At 40.0% G+C, this 17,196-nt stretch overlaps 1 protein-coding gene across 5 annotated transcripts in view; it reads right to left on the bottom strand.

Moving 5' to 3' along the window:
* Positions 1-1,247: 1,247 nt before the first annotated feature.
* ptprz1a (protein tyrosine phosphatase receptor type Z1a) overlaps positions 1,248-17,196 on the bottom strand; it is a 52,408-nt gene continuing 36,459 nt past the window's right edge. For 3 of the 5 annotated variants that reach the window (XM_058408102.1, XM_058408100.1, XM_058408103.1), the window contains 17 exons: positions 15,553-15,641; positions 13,847-13,932; positions 11,288-11,308; positions 11,002-11,098; positions 10,728-10,813; positions 10,283-10,417; positions 9,978-10,112; positions 9,712-9,875; positions 7,389-7,524; positions 6,637-6,783; positions 5,528-5,621; positions 5,224-5,297; positions 4,850-4,978; positions 4,275-4,427; positions 3,400-3,542; positions 2,196-2,331; positions 1,248-2,090 (listed from right to left, as the gene is read on the bottom strand). In XM_058408102.1, coding sequence (XP_058264085.1) covers positions 1,947-2,090; positions 2,196-2,331; positions 3,400-3,542; positions 4,275-4,427; positions 4,850-4,978; positions 5,224-5,297; positions 5,528-5,621; positions 6,637-6,783; positions 7,389-7,524; positions 9,712-9,875; positions 9,978-10,112; positions 10,283-10,417; positions 10,728-10,813; positions 11,002-11,098; positions 11,288-11,308; positions 13,847-13,932; positions 15,553-15,641 — 1,969 coding nt within the window. In that variant the 3' untranslated portion in view covers positions 1,248-1,946. Of the gene's footprint in view, positions 2,091-2,195; positions 2,332-3,399; positions 3,543-4,274; positions 4,428-4,849; positions 4,979-5,223; positions 5,298-5,527; positions 5,622-6,636; positions 6,812-7,388; positions 7,525-9,711; positions 9,876-9,977; positions 10,113-10,282; positions 10,418-10,727; positions 10,814-11,001; positions 11,099-11,287; positions 11,309-13,846; positions 13,933-15,552; positions 15,642-17,196 lie in introns of those variants that run through there. The other 2 variants (XM_058408101.1, XR_009206523.1) reach the window with 2 other exon arrangements.

Here is a 17,196-nt window from a genome sequence, read left to right on the forward strand (position 1 = left end):
CAGATGGATTATACCACAGCACTTATACTTCATCGTTGTCGCCAAAGCAATAAGACAAATCTTTAATGCAGTAGCTGCTTATTGTAAAGAACGCACTGAGTAATTGCTTAGAGGCCCTTTAAGGAGCGTGTTGTGATAATCAGTATGGCTATAAATGACTGGGCTAAGCCAGAGCTGCAGTGATGAAGGACTATATGATGCTGATTAAACCATGAATGCTAAGTTGACCCTAATGACCTTTTCACTTCAGTGGAAGTGAAGTGAAGTGTGGAACATAGCAAACAACTCGAAGTCTTCAGCCTGTAATCAAGACAGGTTTGCCCTGAGGGCAAATGGAGTGTTTGGATTTTAGATTTTGAGAGAAACAGTTCAAGAAAACGACCGATTACTTAACGTGTCTTATATAAAATGAAACACAATGCAGCATGCTGGTACAGGAAGGTACTGTGGCATGAATTAGAGTTACTGTTACCCTTCCAGTGTTAAATATTTTCTTACAAAAACATGACCTTGTGTTTTATTCCTCTTGTACCACAACAATTTGCTTTAGCTGTTACTACAGAATCAATAATGTATTCGATGAAGCAGATTAATATAAAGCTGTGCCCTGCATGTGGAAGTGTCAGAGCTGCTATTATAGAAAATAAATCATCAATTCATCAGTCAGACTCACTCAACAGATATATATATCGATCATGTATAACATTATGACCACCTTCCTAATATTGTGATGGTCCTCCTTTTGCTGCCAAAACAGCCCTGACCCGTCCTGCACTGTGTATTCTGACCCCTTTCTATCAGAACCAGCATTAACTTTTTCAGCAATCTGAGCAACAGTAGCTCGTCTGTTGGATCGGATCACACGGGTCAGCCTTCGCTCTCCACGTGCCAATGAGCCTTGGCCGCCCATGACCCTGTCGCTGGTTCCTGTTCATTCCTTGGACCACTTTTGATAGATACTGACCACTGCAGACCGGGAACACCCCACAAGAGCTGCAGTTTTGGAGATGCTCTGATCCAGTGGTCTAGCCATCACCATTTGGTCCTTCATCAAACTCGCTCAAATCCTTACGCTTGTCCATTTTTCCTGCTTCTAACACATCAACTTTGAGGACAAAATGTTGACTTGCTGCCTAATATATCCCACCCACTAACAGGTGCCATGATGAGGAGATACCTCTCAGTGCTTAGAATTCATTAATTCAGTCTTTGTATGCATTGACCACGGCAAGACTAGAACACAAGAGTGTTGTTTAAAAAAAACAAACTTTATTTTACTTTTGTTTAATCCTACATGTAACAGAAACAGTCTCTATGTTTGGCTAGAGTGTGAGTATGGTTCATGTTAAATCAGTGTAAGAATGAGACTTCAAAAGTATTAGAATAATATTTTCTACATTGAGTATGTTCATACATACAGCGCAGAGCACTACAGCCTTAACAGTAGTAAAATATAAAAATCTAACCATATAAATAGAAATTTGGTCCATTGAGTTGGTTGCTATAATATTTACAAATTAGAATATTATTTCATTTTCTTGTCTGAAAAGTGTGACCGAAAAAAAGCCACAGTCTTTGTATTTACATTATGTAAAAAAAAAAAAAACAATGTGGCTCTTGTTTGCTACGATCTACGCTCTAAAAATAAACCTCATTAACAGAGTGGTTTCGAGCTGTAATGCCAATAAATATGAAATGAATATGAAATATTCTTTCGAAAAATTAGTAAGACGTTAGTACAAAGACGAGCCGTAGACTAGAAAAGTCAAACGTTAAGCAGAATCAGATTTGTAACGAAGACACAAAGGCACATGTTGAGTTCCAGGGTAGCAGTGTAGTGTTTGGTGAGCTCATGTGCACATGGGATGTGATCAGGTAAAAAAAGAGAGAGAAAAAGGAGCAGCAGGGAAAAGATCTGTGAGAGCCTCGTACACACATTACTATGGTTACACCAGGGATTCCAGACTGTCTGCGGCACTTGCAGTGCCTCCTGGGAATGTGGTGGTGTTTTTGGAGGACTGCATGGCTTTTTCGTCTTCTTGGGTGCCGACCAGACTCAAAATGGCTTTGTAGAGGAACTGGTACTGATCCTGTCAAAGAAATTAAGACGGTTTTTCCATTTGTTTCTGTTTAGCTCTATGGATGAAATAGATTAAGATTTATTTGTTTTAATAGACTAAAGGTTAAATACGCACAATATCAGTGAAGATCCCAGGCCTCATCAGGTTGGTCATCTTGGCCACCAGGTAAACATCCACAGAGCTTTCAGCCTCCAGCTGCTGGAGCAGGGTGTAGAGGGTGCAGAACGTCCCGGCCGTCACACCACCACAACTGCACACACAGCACAATGAACAAGCTTTTATCTTTGGGGTTTTTAGATGGGTGCAGTGGTTAAGGCTCTGGGTTCTAGCCCTCAGCACCATTAAACTCCACTACTGGGCAACTGAGCAAAGCCCTTAACCCTCTCAAGCTCTGTATCATAGCTGCCCCTGAGCTCTGAACCCAACTTCCTCAGCTGGGATATGCGAAGAAAAGAATTCCACTGTGCTGTAATGTGTGTGTGACGATAATAAAGGCTTCTTGCCCTTCTTTTTCTCTAGATTGGCATTTTAATATCATGAGTAAGACCTCACGTATTTTATTGACGCAACATGTGAGTAAAAATGTTGCAAAATTTTTGAGATCATGTGCAGGCCTGCACAGACATTTCGTTTTACTCCAATTTCAGTTCGACACGGTTAACGGCTTAGCTCACGCACCCATACCTAGGAATTTACACTCCTAAACTTCCAGTAACTAGTGCAGAACCTTGGGCATGAAGCTACTTGCCTGACTGTCAGATTGTCAACATGTGACACAAATTGCCTTAATGCCTTTAATCTGACTAAAGTACAGGCAACGGTATCATTTAGGTAAAAGCTACAAGCAAATCTCAAATCCAGTATTTTTAATATTCAGTATTTAAATTTTATTGAAATTTCGATTGAATGCAGAATCAGCATTAAGGTGAATAATCTACACCTTGTGGTATCAATTTTTAAAATATATTCTTATAATACTGTAATGTGATTTTGGGACATTTTTAAGACCCTTTTCTTCAGCATTTTCCCCAAAATGACGTTAATTCTGTTATTAAATAATTATGTCTGATTAAATCTATTCAAATAATCAAAGCTTTTGAAGTGCAATAAGCAAATAATACATACTATGGGGAAATCTACATTATTATCTGTTTTTCACTCAAAGTTAAATTATAAACAAGTCACGATTTGCAATAGATAATAATGACAAAATGAGACTTTTACAGCAGTGCAATAGATGAGAATGTGATTTTGTTTACTTCCATCCCATCCTATAAAAGCAAATAAAACAGAAAAATACAAAGAAGACAGAACATACTCATCATGTACAACCATGGGTCCCTCTTTAGTGGCCTGCTCCGCTCGAATTACATTGATGAGCTCAAACGTCTTGCTGATTGGACTGTCTGGGTTTGGCCAGCGAGGAGCACGGTAATGCCTCACTTCCAGAACAAAGTCGTCCTTCGAACGCAAAGACAGAGAGACAAACAGAGAATATCAGAATACTTCTATGTGTGTGTGTGTGTGTTGGACAGTAAAAAGTGAGCATGTGTGCTATGTCTGCTGCAGTAATTGCGTGTGCAGATGGAGAGGTGTGAGGTCTGCGAGAGAGAACAGATGTGTTCGGCTGAGACATGCTCAGTATTTACGAGGCTCAACTCTCAGTCTTTTCAGCAGCCATGTGTTTCTCTAAACCAACTCCACAGTTATCTGGCACCAGCGTGCAGCCATATTCATAATGAGTGATGATACATGTTCTCTAATTGGGACAGAATATATAGATCACAGAGTAAAGGTATAACGCAGTTACACTAACTGTATCTGGATCTGTTAAGCGCTCCAGATAACAGCATCTATATCTGCATCTGTATTTAAATAAATAATCCCCTGAAGTGGGATTATTTATTTCGATGAAATGAAAGATGAACACTATCATCATGGCCCTGGATACACTGGAAAAACAGAAAAAATGCCAGCACTGGGAGCCTGGTCTGATACTTCTGTCTCTGAAAGTTCTCCGTATCTCCTGCTACATCAATCATCAGTCATTTCGGTTTTTAGCTATTAACATTAACAACATTACCTATTCAATTAAAATAATATATTCATATTATGGGATAATTATTAAGAGTGACAATGACTCTTAATTCTTTCATGAGGTCAGGACTGTGTGCAAGTGTCTAAGATTTTTACCTGAGAAGCTTCTAGGACGTAATCCTGCACAATCAGCATCTCTTCATTAGACAGACACACATGCTCCTCTCCCTTTAAGGACACTGTGAACATTTTGCAGCTAATAGACTGGTCTCTACTGGGCCAGAACGTCACCAGCTCGTTCTCCTCCGTCTGAGAGAACAGAGAGATAGACAGAAAGAAAGCTCTAAGTAAGAACTGCACAGAAACATCCCCAGTGCTGAATTAATACCTCGAGAGTTAAGAGAACATCTGCAATGCTGCATTTGCCTCCATCTGGACCCCTGTGTGTATTAATAAAGCGTGGTTTGCTGCAGGATCGTGTAGACTGATACAGTGCTATAGCTTTTAATGTAATTATGCCCGTCACAATTATTACACAATCACCTAATCGCAATTATTTAACTGAGCTGATTGAGAGAAATAATACGTTTATTTTCATAGAATTTTCCAGAGTAATACCAAAAAAATGTACAAACATTTCAGAATTCATTTGAAACACTAACTTTAAAATAAATCATAACACTAGACTTGTTCAACACAAATAATATTAAAGCCTTAAAGCGCTAATTTACCAGGCCGGGGCCATCGGGTAGTGAGACGATGACCTGAGCATTGTGGTCCCAAATCATCCTCCAGAAATCCTTCACTGTATTTGGCAGAGGATTCTGGGTGATGATGTACTCATTGATGTGCTGATATCCCTGTAATGAAAACCACCAAGATACAGAGAAAATAAATATAAATTATATATTCCCAAAAAGAAAGGGTTTTCGAAGGGCTTTGTTGTTTAAACATACTGTATGCAGTGCAATGCAGACTAATATTCAGAATAAGATTGCACAGTTGATTTTTATTTCTCTCCAAACGCCCTATTTATCCTTATTAAACAAACCCCAGATCAATTCGACATGAACACTCAAAATCTGTAAAATTATCAATGGCTCACCATGATATAAGAAGCATTGATGTAGTCTGAGGTTTCTTCTGATGTTGTAGATAAACTCACTCTGCATCTGTCCACTAAAACACACCAAGCACCATCACACTGGATTACTACACTGGGTTTCTTACTGATTATTGATTTAGAAAATTCATCATTGACTTAAACTGATGCTATGATCAGATTTATGCACCAATACGGCAAGCAGAACAACAGTATCACAAGTTTAGGAGCGTAGGCTCATCACTTGACTGCCTCACTCATGTTAAATCACATTTCCTGCATCACAGATGTTGTTCTGATAACTCACCAGGCATCAACGAGGACATCCTGTTCTTGTCTTTGTTGCAGTCTTTTAAAGCAGCAGTAAACTCATCCTGCTTGGTGTTGGACCTACTCACCAGCTGAAAAAAATCCATCAAACATCAGGGTTAAAGAAGGTTTACTTCTGCAGTTACTCTGTTACTGGATGTGAGTGTGTTTTTAAGAATCTGCATTTTGCTTTCACTTAATATTTTAACAAATGTGACTGTAAGAATGAGACATAATGCCCATCATGTAATACCGTAATCTATCTGATGCTGCATGCTCTTTAGATTGATCACAGCAGATTGTAATGAGGCAGCTAGATATTACTATTTAGCTAATTCACATATGAGAGACATGTTGTTACTGTTAGTGAGCCATTTTAGCTCAGACACTAATTTACCTTCCGTAAATAAATGGGTGTGATATGAAGCAAATACACCAATCAGGCATAACATTGTGAGCAGTGCCAGGTGAAGTGAATAAGACTGATCTCCTCATCATGGCACCTGTTAGTGGGTGGGATATATTAGGCAGCAAGTGAACATTTTATCCTCAAAGTTGATGTGTTAGAAGCAGGAAAAATGGACAAGCGTAAGGATTTGAGCGAGTTTGACGAAGGTCCAACTTGTGATGGCTAGACCACTGGATCAGAGCATCTCCAAAACTGCAGCTCTTGTGGAGTGTTCCCAATCTGCAGTGGTCAGTATCTATCAAAAGTGGTCCAAGGAAGGAACAGTGGTGAACCGGCGACAGGGTCACGGGCGGTCAAGGCTCATTGATGCACTTGGGTAGAGAAGGCTGGCCCGTGTGATCCGATCCAACACACGAGCTACTGTTGCTCAAATTGCTGAAGAAGTTAATGCTGGTTCTGATAGAAAGGTGTCAGAATACACAGTGCAGGACGGGTCAGGGCTGTTTTGGCAACAAACGGGGGACCAACACAATATTAGGCAGGTGGTCATAAAATTATGCTTGATGGGTGTATCTTTCATGTATACTCACTTTAGTACACTTAAGAGTCTGGAGTGAAAATGTGAAGGAGATTAAGAATACAAAACCTTGGAAATTGGATATATTTTCCCCACATTTGTTGCTAAAAATGCGTCATACCTTAAACTGCTTTTCCAGGCATGTTGTACATGAAGAGTCGGTGGTAAGCAGATCGTTAACATAACTATGAACACGGCTAGTGGGGACGTCTGTCTCTTTGCTTAGGATTGCTTCCACCAGCGCATCATGGATGAAGACGTACTGCTCCTGCAAGCGTGGAGGAATACCACACTGACTGATGACAAACACAGTAATTATTTGTATAATGGTGTGTGGTGCAGATTCAGTTAATGTGTCGTTATGTGTTTTTACTCATGTAATTATACATGAACAGAAAAGCAGCAAAGAGCATACACTTATTAACCACTTTAGCAGGAACACCTGTACACCTGCTCATTTATACATTATATAGTATGTCAATCATGTAGAATCGGTGTAATGCATAAAACAATGCACATCCAGGTGAAGAGCTTCAGTTAATGTTCACATCAGAACAGGAAATAAATGCGGCAGCTGTAATCTTGACTGTGGCATGAGCTGATTTCAGAGACAGCTGATCCCCTGGGATTTTCACATGCAACACTCTTTACAGTGTACAGTGGCATGAAAAAAAAGGCAGTTCTGTGGGCAGAATGAGGGTGAATGCCATGCTGATGAGAGAGGACAGAGGAAAATGGCTAGATTGCATGTCCACTGACAAAATAAAACTGAATTACATGAATGAGCAGGAGTACAGGTGTTCCTAATAAAGTGGTCAGAGTTTATTTTCTCTGATTGACCGTCCATAGCACAATAAGGCCTTGATCTCTTACCTCAGTCTGCACCAGGTAGTTCCTCTGAGTGCGGATATGTTTGAGAAAGCCCATGATGTTCACCGTACCCTGCTCCTTGATTTGCTTCAACATGCTGTCCAGGACAATGTAGGTACCTGTTCGCCCCACGCCAGCACTATACACACAGAAACACATCCACAGTCATAATACACTGATCAGCCATTACATTATGACCACTGAGCGATGAACTGAATAACACTGATGATCTCCTCATCATGGCACCTGTTAGTGGGTGGGATATATTAGGCAGCAAGTCAACATTTTGTCCTCAAAGTTGATGTGTTAGAAACAGGAAAAATGGACAAGCGTAAGGATTTGACAAGGGCGACTTTGATGAAGGGCCAAATTGTGATCGCTACTGGATCAGAGCATCTCCAAAACTGCATCTCTTGTGGGGTGTTCCAGGTCTGCAGTGGTCAGTATCTATCAAAAGTATCCTTTAAGTCCTGTAAGAATCCTTTAAAAGGATCTGCTGCTAACATCTTGATGCCAGATACCACAGCACACCTTCAGGGATCTAGTAGAGTCCGTGCCTCGACAAGTCAGGGCCGTTTTGGCAGCAAAAGGGGGACCAACACAATATTAGGCAGGTGGTCATAATGTTATGCCTATATATGGCCTATATTGTGAATTGGGTGTTGTTTGAGGAGTTATAGACCTTCCAGGAAAAAAAATATTGCTGTAGACAGCAGCCTCACAGCAAATAAATCTCTAATTGCTTCATTTCATTTAAATGAACCTTTCTCAACATATTCATGAGTTTATTACTAATGAAACTTTTTTTTCAATAACCACTAAAAATATTTCCCTTTCATAACATTGATTGAAACTTTCAGATTCGATTCACCTTAGAAACCTAGGGTCTTCAATGCATTCTATTTAGAAATCTCATTTGCACAATAAAACTGAAATTAATCAAATGTGCGTAGGCAGCGTGTGCAAGTGTAAGTAATGAAGCCTAATAAATATCAGTCGTGTGTAACCTCTGTACGCAGACTTATTTAAATACAAACACTGCCACAATTAACTACGTATGGAATGTAAGCATCGTCGAAGGGTAACTAAAAGAGACTTTGTTTACTAATGCCAAAAAACTCTTTCTGAAATAGATTTTTATTAAAAAAGCAAGAAATCTCAAGCTGTGATGGTTAATGTTTGATGTGTGTCTGTAACTTACTTAATTAATGTAAGATTTTTTATTATTTAACGAATGCAGATTCAGGGAACTGAAATTCTAATGATTAGCTAAATGAATTTTCTAACTGCTACATCAGTGCAGTCAATAGCCTGAGTGACCGACGTTAGGAAAACCAGTGATAGTGTTTATTAAAAGACCTAGAACAGAGCAAAAAGGATGACATGTTTGCGGTGTGAAAAGGTACACTGACCAGGCATAACATTATGACCACCTGCCTAATATTGTGTTGGTCCCCTTTTGCTGCCAAAACAGCCCTGACCCGTCCTGCACTGTGTATTCTGACACCTTTCTATCAGAACCAGCATTAACTTCTTCAGCAATTTCAGCAACAGTAGCTCGTCTGTTAGATCAGATCACACGGGCCAGCCTTCGCTCCCCACGTCCATTCAATGAGCCTTGGCCGTCCATGACCCTGTCTCCGGTTCACCACTGTTCCTTCCTTGGACCACTTTTGATAGATACTGACCACTGCAGACCGGGAACACGCCACAAGAGCTGCAGTTTTGGAGACGCTCTGATCCAGTTGTCTAGCCATCACAATCTGGCCCTTCATTAAAATCGCTCAAGTCCTTACGCTTGTCCGTTTTTCCTGCTTCTAACAAAATGTTCACTTGCTGCCTAATATATCCCACCCACTAACAGGTGCCATGATGGTCCATCAATCAGCCACTGCTGAGCCCCTGAGCAAGGCCCTTAACCCTCAATTGCTCAGTTGTATAAAATGAGATAATCTGGATAAGAGCGTATGCCAGGAATGTAAATATTATCTGATAAACTCAAGACACACATTCACCACATAAGTTGAAAATAAACTTATCTTCTTATTATGATTACAGGAAAGAAAATTATTTTAAGATTTGAATACATTTTACTTCATGAAAAAATACACACTAAAGCTACAAATGATCTAGAAGGTGTCACAAGAAGACCCCATGTGTTTTATTTTTAGTGTTTTATTTCCCACCAAATGTTAAACAGCTTGATATCAAATGTGTTATAATTAAACTCAAGTCTTTTCACTTCCTATTTTGAATAAAGGCATCAACATTTGGGTTGAATTTTACCTCAATTTTTAATGACAAACTGAAAAACGTTTCATTATACCTGCAGTGGACCACTATGGGCCCCATGTCCCTGGTCCAGGCTCTAGACGACTTGCGGATAAACGCGAGTAAAGGCAAGACACACTCAGGCACACCCATATCCGGCCACTGTGTGTAGTGGTACTGCACTACCGTCCTCTCATTAACACGACCTTTCTGAGAAGCCTAGGAGAGAAGTGAGAGTGAGAGGATGGCAAAATAGAAAAGACAATGCAACCGAGGTTTTAGTAAAAAGCATGAAAGGATTGGAAATTTGCTTGACCGTACCTTCTTTACACGTGTGTTTCTTATGGTGAAGGTTCTTTGGGTGTAGAAAGCCATGACCTTGGTACTCCTAACAGTCACAAGAAATTGGCCATATTCTTCTTGGCTCTCCAAAGGCCAATACTGGTCACATTTTCTCTATGAGAGAGACAAAGTATTCATTAACGCAAGGACTCCTTATTAAGATCAATCTGTCATTAGTATGCTGAAGATGGTGTTTGTAAAAAGATCTAAACAGATAGTCGATAGCGAACACTCTGACATGTTAGAGATCATCAGAACAAGGATTTAGAGACAAGATGGCTCACTCTGCCTTTCTCCACCAGATTTGTGATCATGACGATTATGCCAACATTCTGCTCCCACACCATCCTCCAGAAGTCCACAGTGCTCGACTTCAGGGGGCCCTGAGCTGCTATGTAGGCCCTTAGTTTATTAATACCCTGGGTGGGCAAAAGAGAGCCAGAGAGAGGAAAGCGATTAGTTCAGTGTAATATATGACATTTGGTGTTAGTGGAATAACAGCTCTGTATTGGACCAACTGGGATTCACACTTTGGTATGTGATTATGATTAATGACAAAGATAAAGCTGAGCTCAGTCCAGCCCACTATGGTCCGTGTGAAATAAAATAATATCATGTTCCCTGTTAAAATTACGTAGCAGCCATTTCTCCTGGTGTTCTATCTCATGGACTGGAACAATAAGCACACTGATGCCATGATTTTCCTTGGGACCAGGAAGAAATACTCACATCTACATAGTTGGCATTGATATAATCCCCTGCACACGTCCCATCTTTATCAGTTTGGGGTGAAAGTCTGACTCTACTGTGGTCATCTGAGGAAAAAAAAATGCAGCCACACATTATCTGTGTGCAAGGACTGTAAATATTATAATAATACAAAATATATATATATATATATATATATATATATATATATATATATATATATATATATAATATAGACAATTTAGCACAGAGAATGTCATGTGCTATGAGCAGTGCTATTTGTGGTTTAGCATACAGGCTAAAATGTTGACATATCGGTTCTTGCTCTTGTTATCTGGATGAACAGAGCTGTCCATCGTCGCACCCAGATCCACGGTGCATGACTGAATCTCCTGCAAAAAAAACCCACACACACACACACTGTAACACACTCCATCCAGTGCATTCTGTGGCATAACGAAACAAAACCACGGTTGCTGTCTATCCCAAAACAGATACAAATCAGTGACTGTGAAGCAAACAACAACACACGCTAGAGCCATATCAGATCAAATCAAATCGAAAAGGGAGCTGTGGCTTACCTCGAAATACTCTTTCAATATCTAATCAGGGGAGTGAGAATGCACAAAGCACAGCAATGAAATTCCATGACACGCAGTGCACAAACACATGGCAAAAACACAGCAAATATAAGCAAAAAGCGGAACATTTCCAAAACATGCTTGTGCGTCCTGGGGGTCTGTGCTGGTGGACAAAGCTCCAAAGTGCTGTCGATGTACTTAATATCAACAGAATGATATGCACTAGAGTTAACAGACGCTCCTTAAAAAATGTTAGTTGAGGTCTTTTTTATAATGTCACATTAATTTGATAATTTTATAATGTCACATTTATTAACTACCAGCACAAACTAATTTAAACATGTACAGAAAAATCTGAATTCATATCCAAAGGTTGAGTTTTAAGGATAAGATAGTCAGAACATTCATTATGTAAGTCTAAATAAAAATAAAACTGCTGTGCTGTGTATGTTCTGACTGATTTTATACACAATACACACAATTTGGTGATCATATACTTATTATAGATTTTATACAAAGACAGGTGACTAATTAAAGGAAAATAACAGCAATGTTTTGGGCCATCACAAGCCTGCAGAACAGCCTCTATGCACTGTGATAAGTCTCTGGATCTGTATTACGGAGATTAGTAAATGTTAAATGTTTTAATGATGGTGGTGGATGGAACACACCACTCTAAAATCTCCCTTAGGTGCTAAATTACGTTAAGGTCTGGTTAGTGTGGAGTCTTGTGTGCGCTATGGTTGTCAGCCTGGAAGAGACCACTGACATGAGTATAGCAATGTTTCATCATAGGATCAAAGTGATCAGCATTGTAATGGTGGATAGACAACTGGATCAGAGCATCTCCAAAACTGCAGCTCTTGTGGAGTGTTCCCGTTCTGCAGTGGTCAGTATCTATCAAAAGTGGTCCAATGAAGGGACAGTGGTGAACCGGCGACAGGGTCATGGGCGGTCAAGGCTCACTGATGCACGTGGGGAGAGAAGGCTGGCCCGTGTGATCTGTTACTGTTGCTGAATTTGCTGAAGAAGTTAATGCTGGTTCTGATAGAAAGGTGTCAGAATACACAGTGCAGGACGGGTCAGGGCTGTTTTGGCAGCAAAAGGGGACCAACACAATATTAGGCAGGTGGTCATAATGTTATGCCTAGTCTGTGTATTCATGCTGTGTTTTTGTGCACTTTCTCTGGAATCCTTGTTTTTCCAACTTGCATGTACACCGATCAGGCAAAACATTATGACCTATTATGTCTAATATTGTGTTGGTCTCCCTTTTGCTGCCAAAACAGACCTGACCCACTGAGGCATGGACTCCACTAGATCCCTGAAGATGATCTGTGGCATCTGGCACCAAGATGTTAGCAGCAGATCCTTTAAGTCCTGTAAGTTGCAAGGTTTGCCTGGATACTCACAGGACTTAAAGGATACTTTTGATAGATACTGACCACTGCAGACCGGGAACACCCCACAAGAGCTGCAGTTTTTGAGATGCTCTGATCCAGTGGTCTAGCCATCACAATTTGGCCCTTCATCAAACTCGCTCAAATCCTTACGCTTGTCCATTTCTCCTGCTTCTAACACATCAACTTTGAGGACAAAATGTTCACTTGCTGCCTAATATATCCCACCCACTAACAGGGGCCATGATGAGGAGATCATCAGTCTTATTCACTTCACCGGTCACTGCTCAGAATGTTATTGTCATGATTTGCAATGACCCTAAGAGGTGAAGTGGACCAAAACCTTGTCAGCATGACAGAAGCACCAAAATTCTCCTTTAATTTGTCACCTATTTGTATGTCCATTGTTACTAAAGTACATGTATAAAATTAGAACACAACCCCGAGAAAGAAAACACAATACAGCAAGACTACAAAGCTTATTTTGTTCAGCAAAATGCTCAAGGATGTTCTGATGTGGTGTTTTGTATTCTGCCTAAATAACAGACTGACAGTGTACAGTTAACTATAATTAACGATCGAAACTCAATATTAATCCCTTAGAAACTCGCATATTAGAAATCAAAGCCTGCCTGAACCACTTTAATGATCTAAATAAGAGCAAGTGAATACAGCTCATCAGTGGAGGTGGTTTCAATTTGACAATGTTTGATGCTAATTAAGCTTTCATTGTGAAATAGTGTGTTTTTGTGTGCATCTGAGTGGAATACTGGAATAAAAGTCACAAGCAAACAAACAATTTTGTGACTTAATTATTCTTGCCTGCAATTAAAGTTTATACATGACTGAATAGGGCAGGCCATGTGGGCATGAATTAACTAAAGAAGATAAAGTATGTGCGTTTTTTTGTTGTTTTTTTTTGTATTGCAATCGTTACCACATGAGTGAAATTAAAGAAAAATCATGTTCTGCTAATCAAAACAATGATCTGCTGAAAGCTGAAAACCATATGGTTCAGAGAACAGAAAGGTATGAGAGATATCGGCGAATGAAAAGTCGTTAAAACTATGCACGCATACATATGCTCATGAAACTGAGGGAATTTTTGTGTGTGTGTGTGTGTGTGTGTGTGTGAGATTAAGGGCATCAGAGAACGCACCTCAAACTCCCTGGAGAACGACCTGGTGTCATGAAGTTCTTTAACATGTTGGAGAAATTGCTCCACTGAAAGAGCTTCATGCTCATCTGGGAGGGCAGAAAAGAAACACACACACACACACACACACACACATATATATATATATATATACACTACTCACAAAAAGTTAAGGATATTCGGCTTTCGGGTGAAATTTCAGGATGCACCTAAAATGCACTATAACCTTTACAGGTGAACTTAATTTGACCTTCTCTACAGTTTTGAATGCACATGTCCAACTATTCAGTGTTTCAGTACTTTTTGCATAACTTGCTGTTCTCTAACAAGGTGCTTAATGGCAAAATTCACAACTGGTGTTTGATCCATGAATCAACCGATAAATTTTCCGATTCAATTAGAATTGGTATTTAAACAGTTCTCTTCATCATGCTGTTCACATTTTGACATCATGAGACCAAGACGACACCTAACAATTGATCAACAGTACCTCACCATTGTGAGGCTTCAAACAGGATGTTCTCAGAGGGAAGTGGCCGCTGAGCTTAGAGTGTCACAGAGTGTCATCAGCAGGTTGTGACAGAGATACAGAGAGACTGGAAGAGTCACAGAAAGGCATAGAAGTGGACGTCCTTTGGCCACATCCCATGCTGATGACCGTTTAATTGTGAACAGTGCCCTGTGGAACTGGATGACGAATGCCACTCAACTCCAGGCACATTTAAGGGAGGTGAGAGGCTTGCTAGACGACCTGCAAGGGTACCTGACTACACCACCAGGCACAGGTATCGGGCCAGGGAGCATTTACACTGGACGAGGGACCAGCAGGCCTCAGTGCTGTTCTCTGATTAAAGTCGATTCACGCTGAGCAGAAATGATGGCCGCCAACGATGTCGGAGACGTCAAGGAGAGCACTATGCATCAACCACTGTTGTGGTGGTGTTACAGTCTGGGCAGGTGTGTCTACTCAATACAGAACTGCCCCACATCTTGTGAATGGTACAGTGACAAGCCAATACTACCTGAATAAAATTATTAATCCAGTCATTGTGCCCCTGCATGAACAACACAGGCCAAATTTCATCTTCATGGACGACAATGCTCCAGCTCATCGAGGTCGCATCATTAGGGAACGGCTGTTGGAAGCTGGGGTACCTCAAATGGAGTGGCCTGCACTTTCTCCAAACCTGAATCACATAGAAAACCTATGGGATCAGCTGTGTACTGTGTAGAGGCTCGTAACCCTGCACCCCAGAACCTCAATGACTGAGGGCCGCCCTTCAGGAAGAGTGGAATGCCATGCCTCAGCAGACAATAAGTCGACTCGTGAACAGCATGAGACGTCGTTGTCAAGCTGTAATTGATGGTCAAGGGCACATGACAAATTATTGAGACATTGACATTTTTTGTTGTGGTATACCCTCCACTGTTGTTGTCTTTTGTTTCAATAAATTGTTTGAGATGAGGAAATCACCATTGAATGCTTCTACTTAAATGCCCTACTTTCATGGTATAATATCACTTTAGCATGAACTTTTTACATTTTCCATAAATTTCACCCAAAAACCAAATATCCTTAACTTTTATATATATATAATCGTTATCACCAGCAAATAGGGTTTATTGCTCATATTCTCAGACCAGCACTTTGAGATCACATCATAACACACACTTGCCACACACAAAATGGTGAGTGTAAAAAGAATTACCTGTGTGACTTAACGTAGGGGGAGAGTAAGATATGACCCTAGGGGACATGTTGTCATCTATGTAGAAATGAGCAGTCTGAAAGCACATCCTGTGGAAAAAACAACAACAATAAAAGCATTAACCACGATGAGTAAAAACTCTACACATGCATGCAGACGGCACACAAAATGGTGCTTGGCAAAAAATATTACATCTTAGGATAAGATGAGGATAATTAAAAAAAAAGGTAAAGGTAAAGCTTTAAAAGCAAACTGGAAATTATTACTTTACCAATATATCTCTAAGATTTAAAAACAAAACATAAATATGTGGGTGGTTTGCTATCTGGCACCGTATAGCTGTTTTATCCTCTGCACTTGCTCGGTTGAACGTGATAAAAAAGGTATAATGGCAAGAAGCCTTGATTTATTTTTTTCTTTCATTTTTAAGGATTATAAGCCATCGTCTTTGTCTATGCTGGAGGAAGAATTACAAGCTTTAAATGAGAAAAAGATGTTGAATCTAATCGACAAAGAATCTTTAACAGAATCCCATCCAGCCAACAGATATCCTGATTAACTTTAACATCACTGTTCGTAATAGCGACTTCTTGGAAGGGATTATGGGAGGGGACAACATCTGCCCGGATTAATCACTGACATTTGATGTCCTCAAATGTGCATCTGTCCACAACACAAATGAACACCATGTAAGTGCAGAGGAATACCACACACTGCTCAATTCCACAACCCACTGGACCAACAGGACACTTCAGGCTTTCTTGGACGTAATCATCGCAGGCCCTTTCTTCGAGCACAGAGCCGCAAAAACAACAGATCAGCATCTTGGAGATTTAATCACCGGGCTACAAGATTAGCAACTTAATCCCACCCAGTCCCCATGGTGTAATAACACAAGTCAAACACAAACGATATGATGAGAGGAAGGGAAATGTACAGTCTCGTGCAATTGAATTGTTTATACAGAAAAAATCATGTACTTGATGGGATTGCAAAAACTGCTTATTTCACAGTTAGAGGAAAAAAAACTGTCACATTTCCGATTGGATCATCCTGGAGCATCAGCACCTCACTAGACATCTACAGTGTAAGCCATCAGAAAAACAACATATGTCACTTGAAATGACAAACACGTGCAGACTCGGTCATTACCATCCACACAAAAACACTTCTCTGACAGAAGTCATTCACAGCCCTGCTCTCAAGCGACCCTTAAGCACATCCTTAAATGTTTTCTGTCATTGGGATCTTTGCTGAATGCATTAGGATGGGAATGAGGACAAGTCACAAGGATTAAACCTTCTCTTGAAATATTCACACTAACCATCACCCATCCATTTGAAACCCTCATGGTGAAAAAATTGATGTTGATCATCTTACAACAGTCTTTAGGAGGACATTACATTGCTATGTAGATGCATAGCATAACATTTTCCATAACAAATGCTAATTATATTTAACATAAATGTATTTATATGAGTTATATTAATATATACGGCATTTGGCAGACACCCTTATCCAGGGCGATGTACAAAAGTGCTTTGAAGTCTCTATCAATAAATACATTAATTCTGAAAACAATATTTGTCTGAAAATCCTCTTCAGTTTTCAGTTCAGAAAATAGATCTGATTTTGTCATGGATC

The sequence above is a fragment of the Hemibagrus wyckioides genome, linkage group LG14 (genome assembly GCF_019097595.1).
Source record: "Hemibagrus wyckioides isolate EC202008001 linkage group LG14, SWU_Hwy_1.0, whole genome shotgun sequence".
In the NCBI taxonomy this organism is placed as follows: Eukaryota; Metazoa; Chordata; class Actinopteri; order Siluriformes; family Bagridae; genus Hemibagrus; species Hemibagrus wyckioides.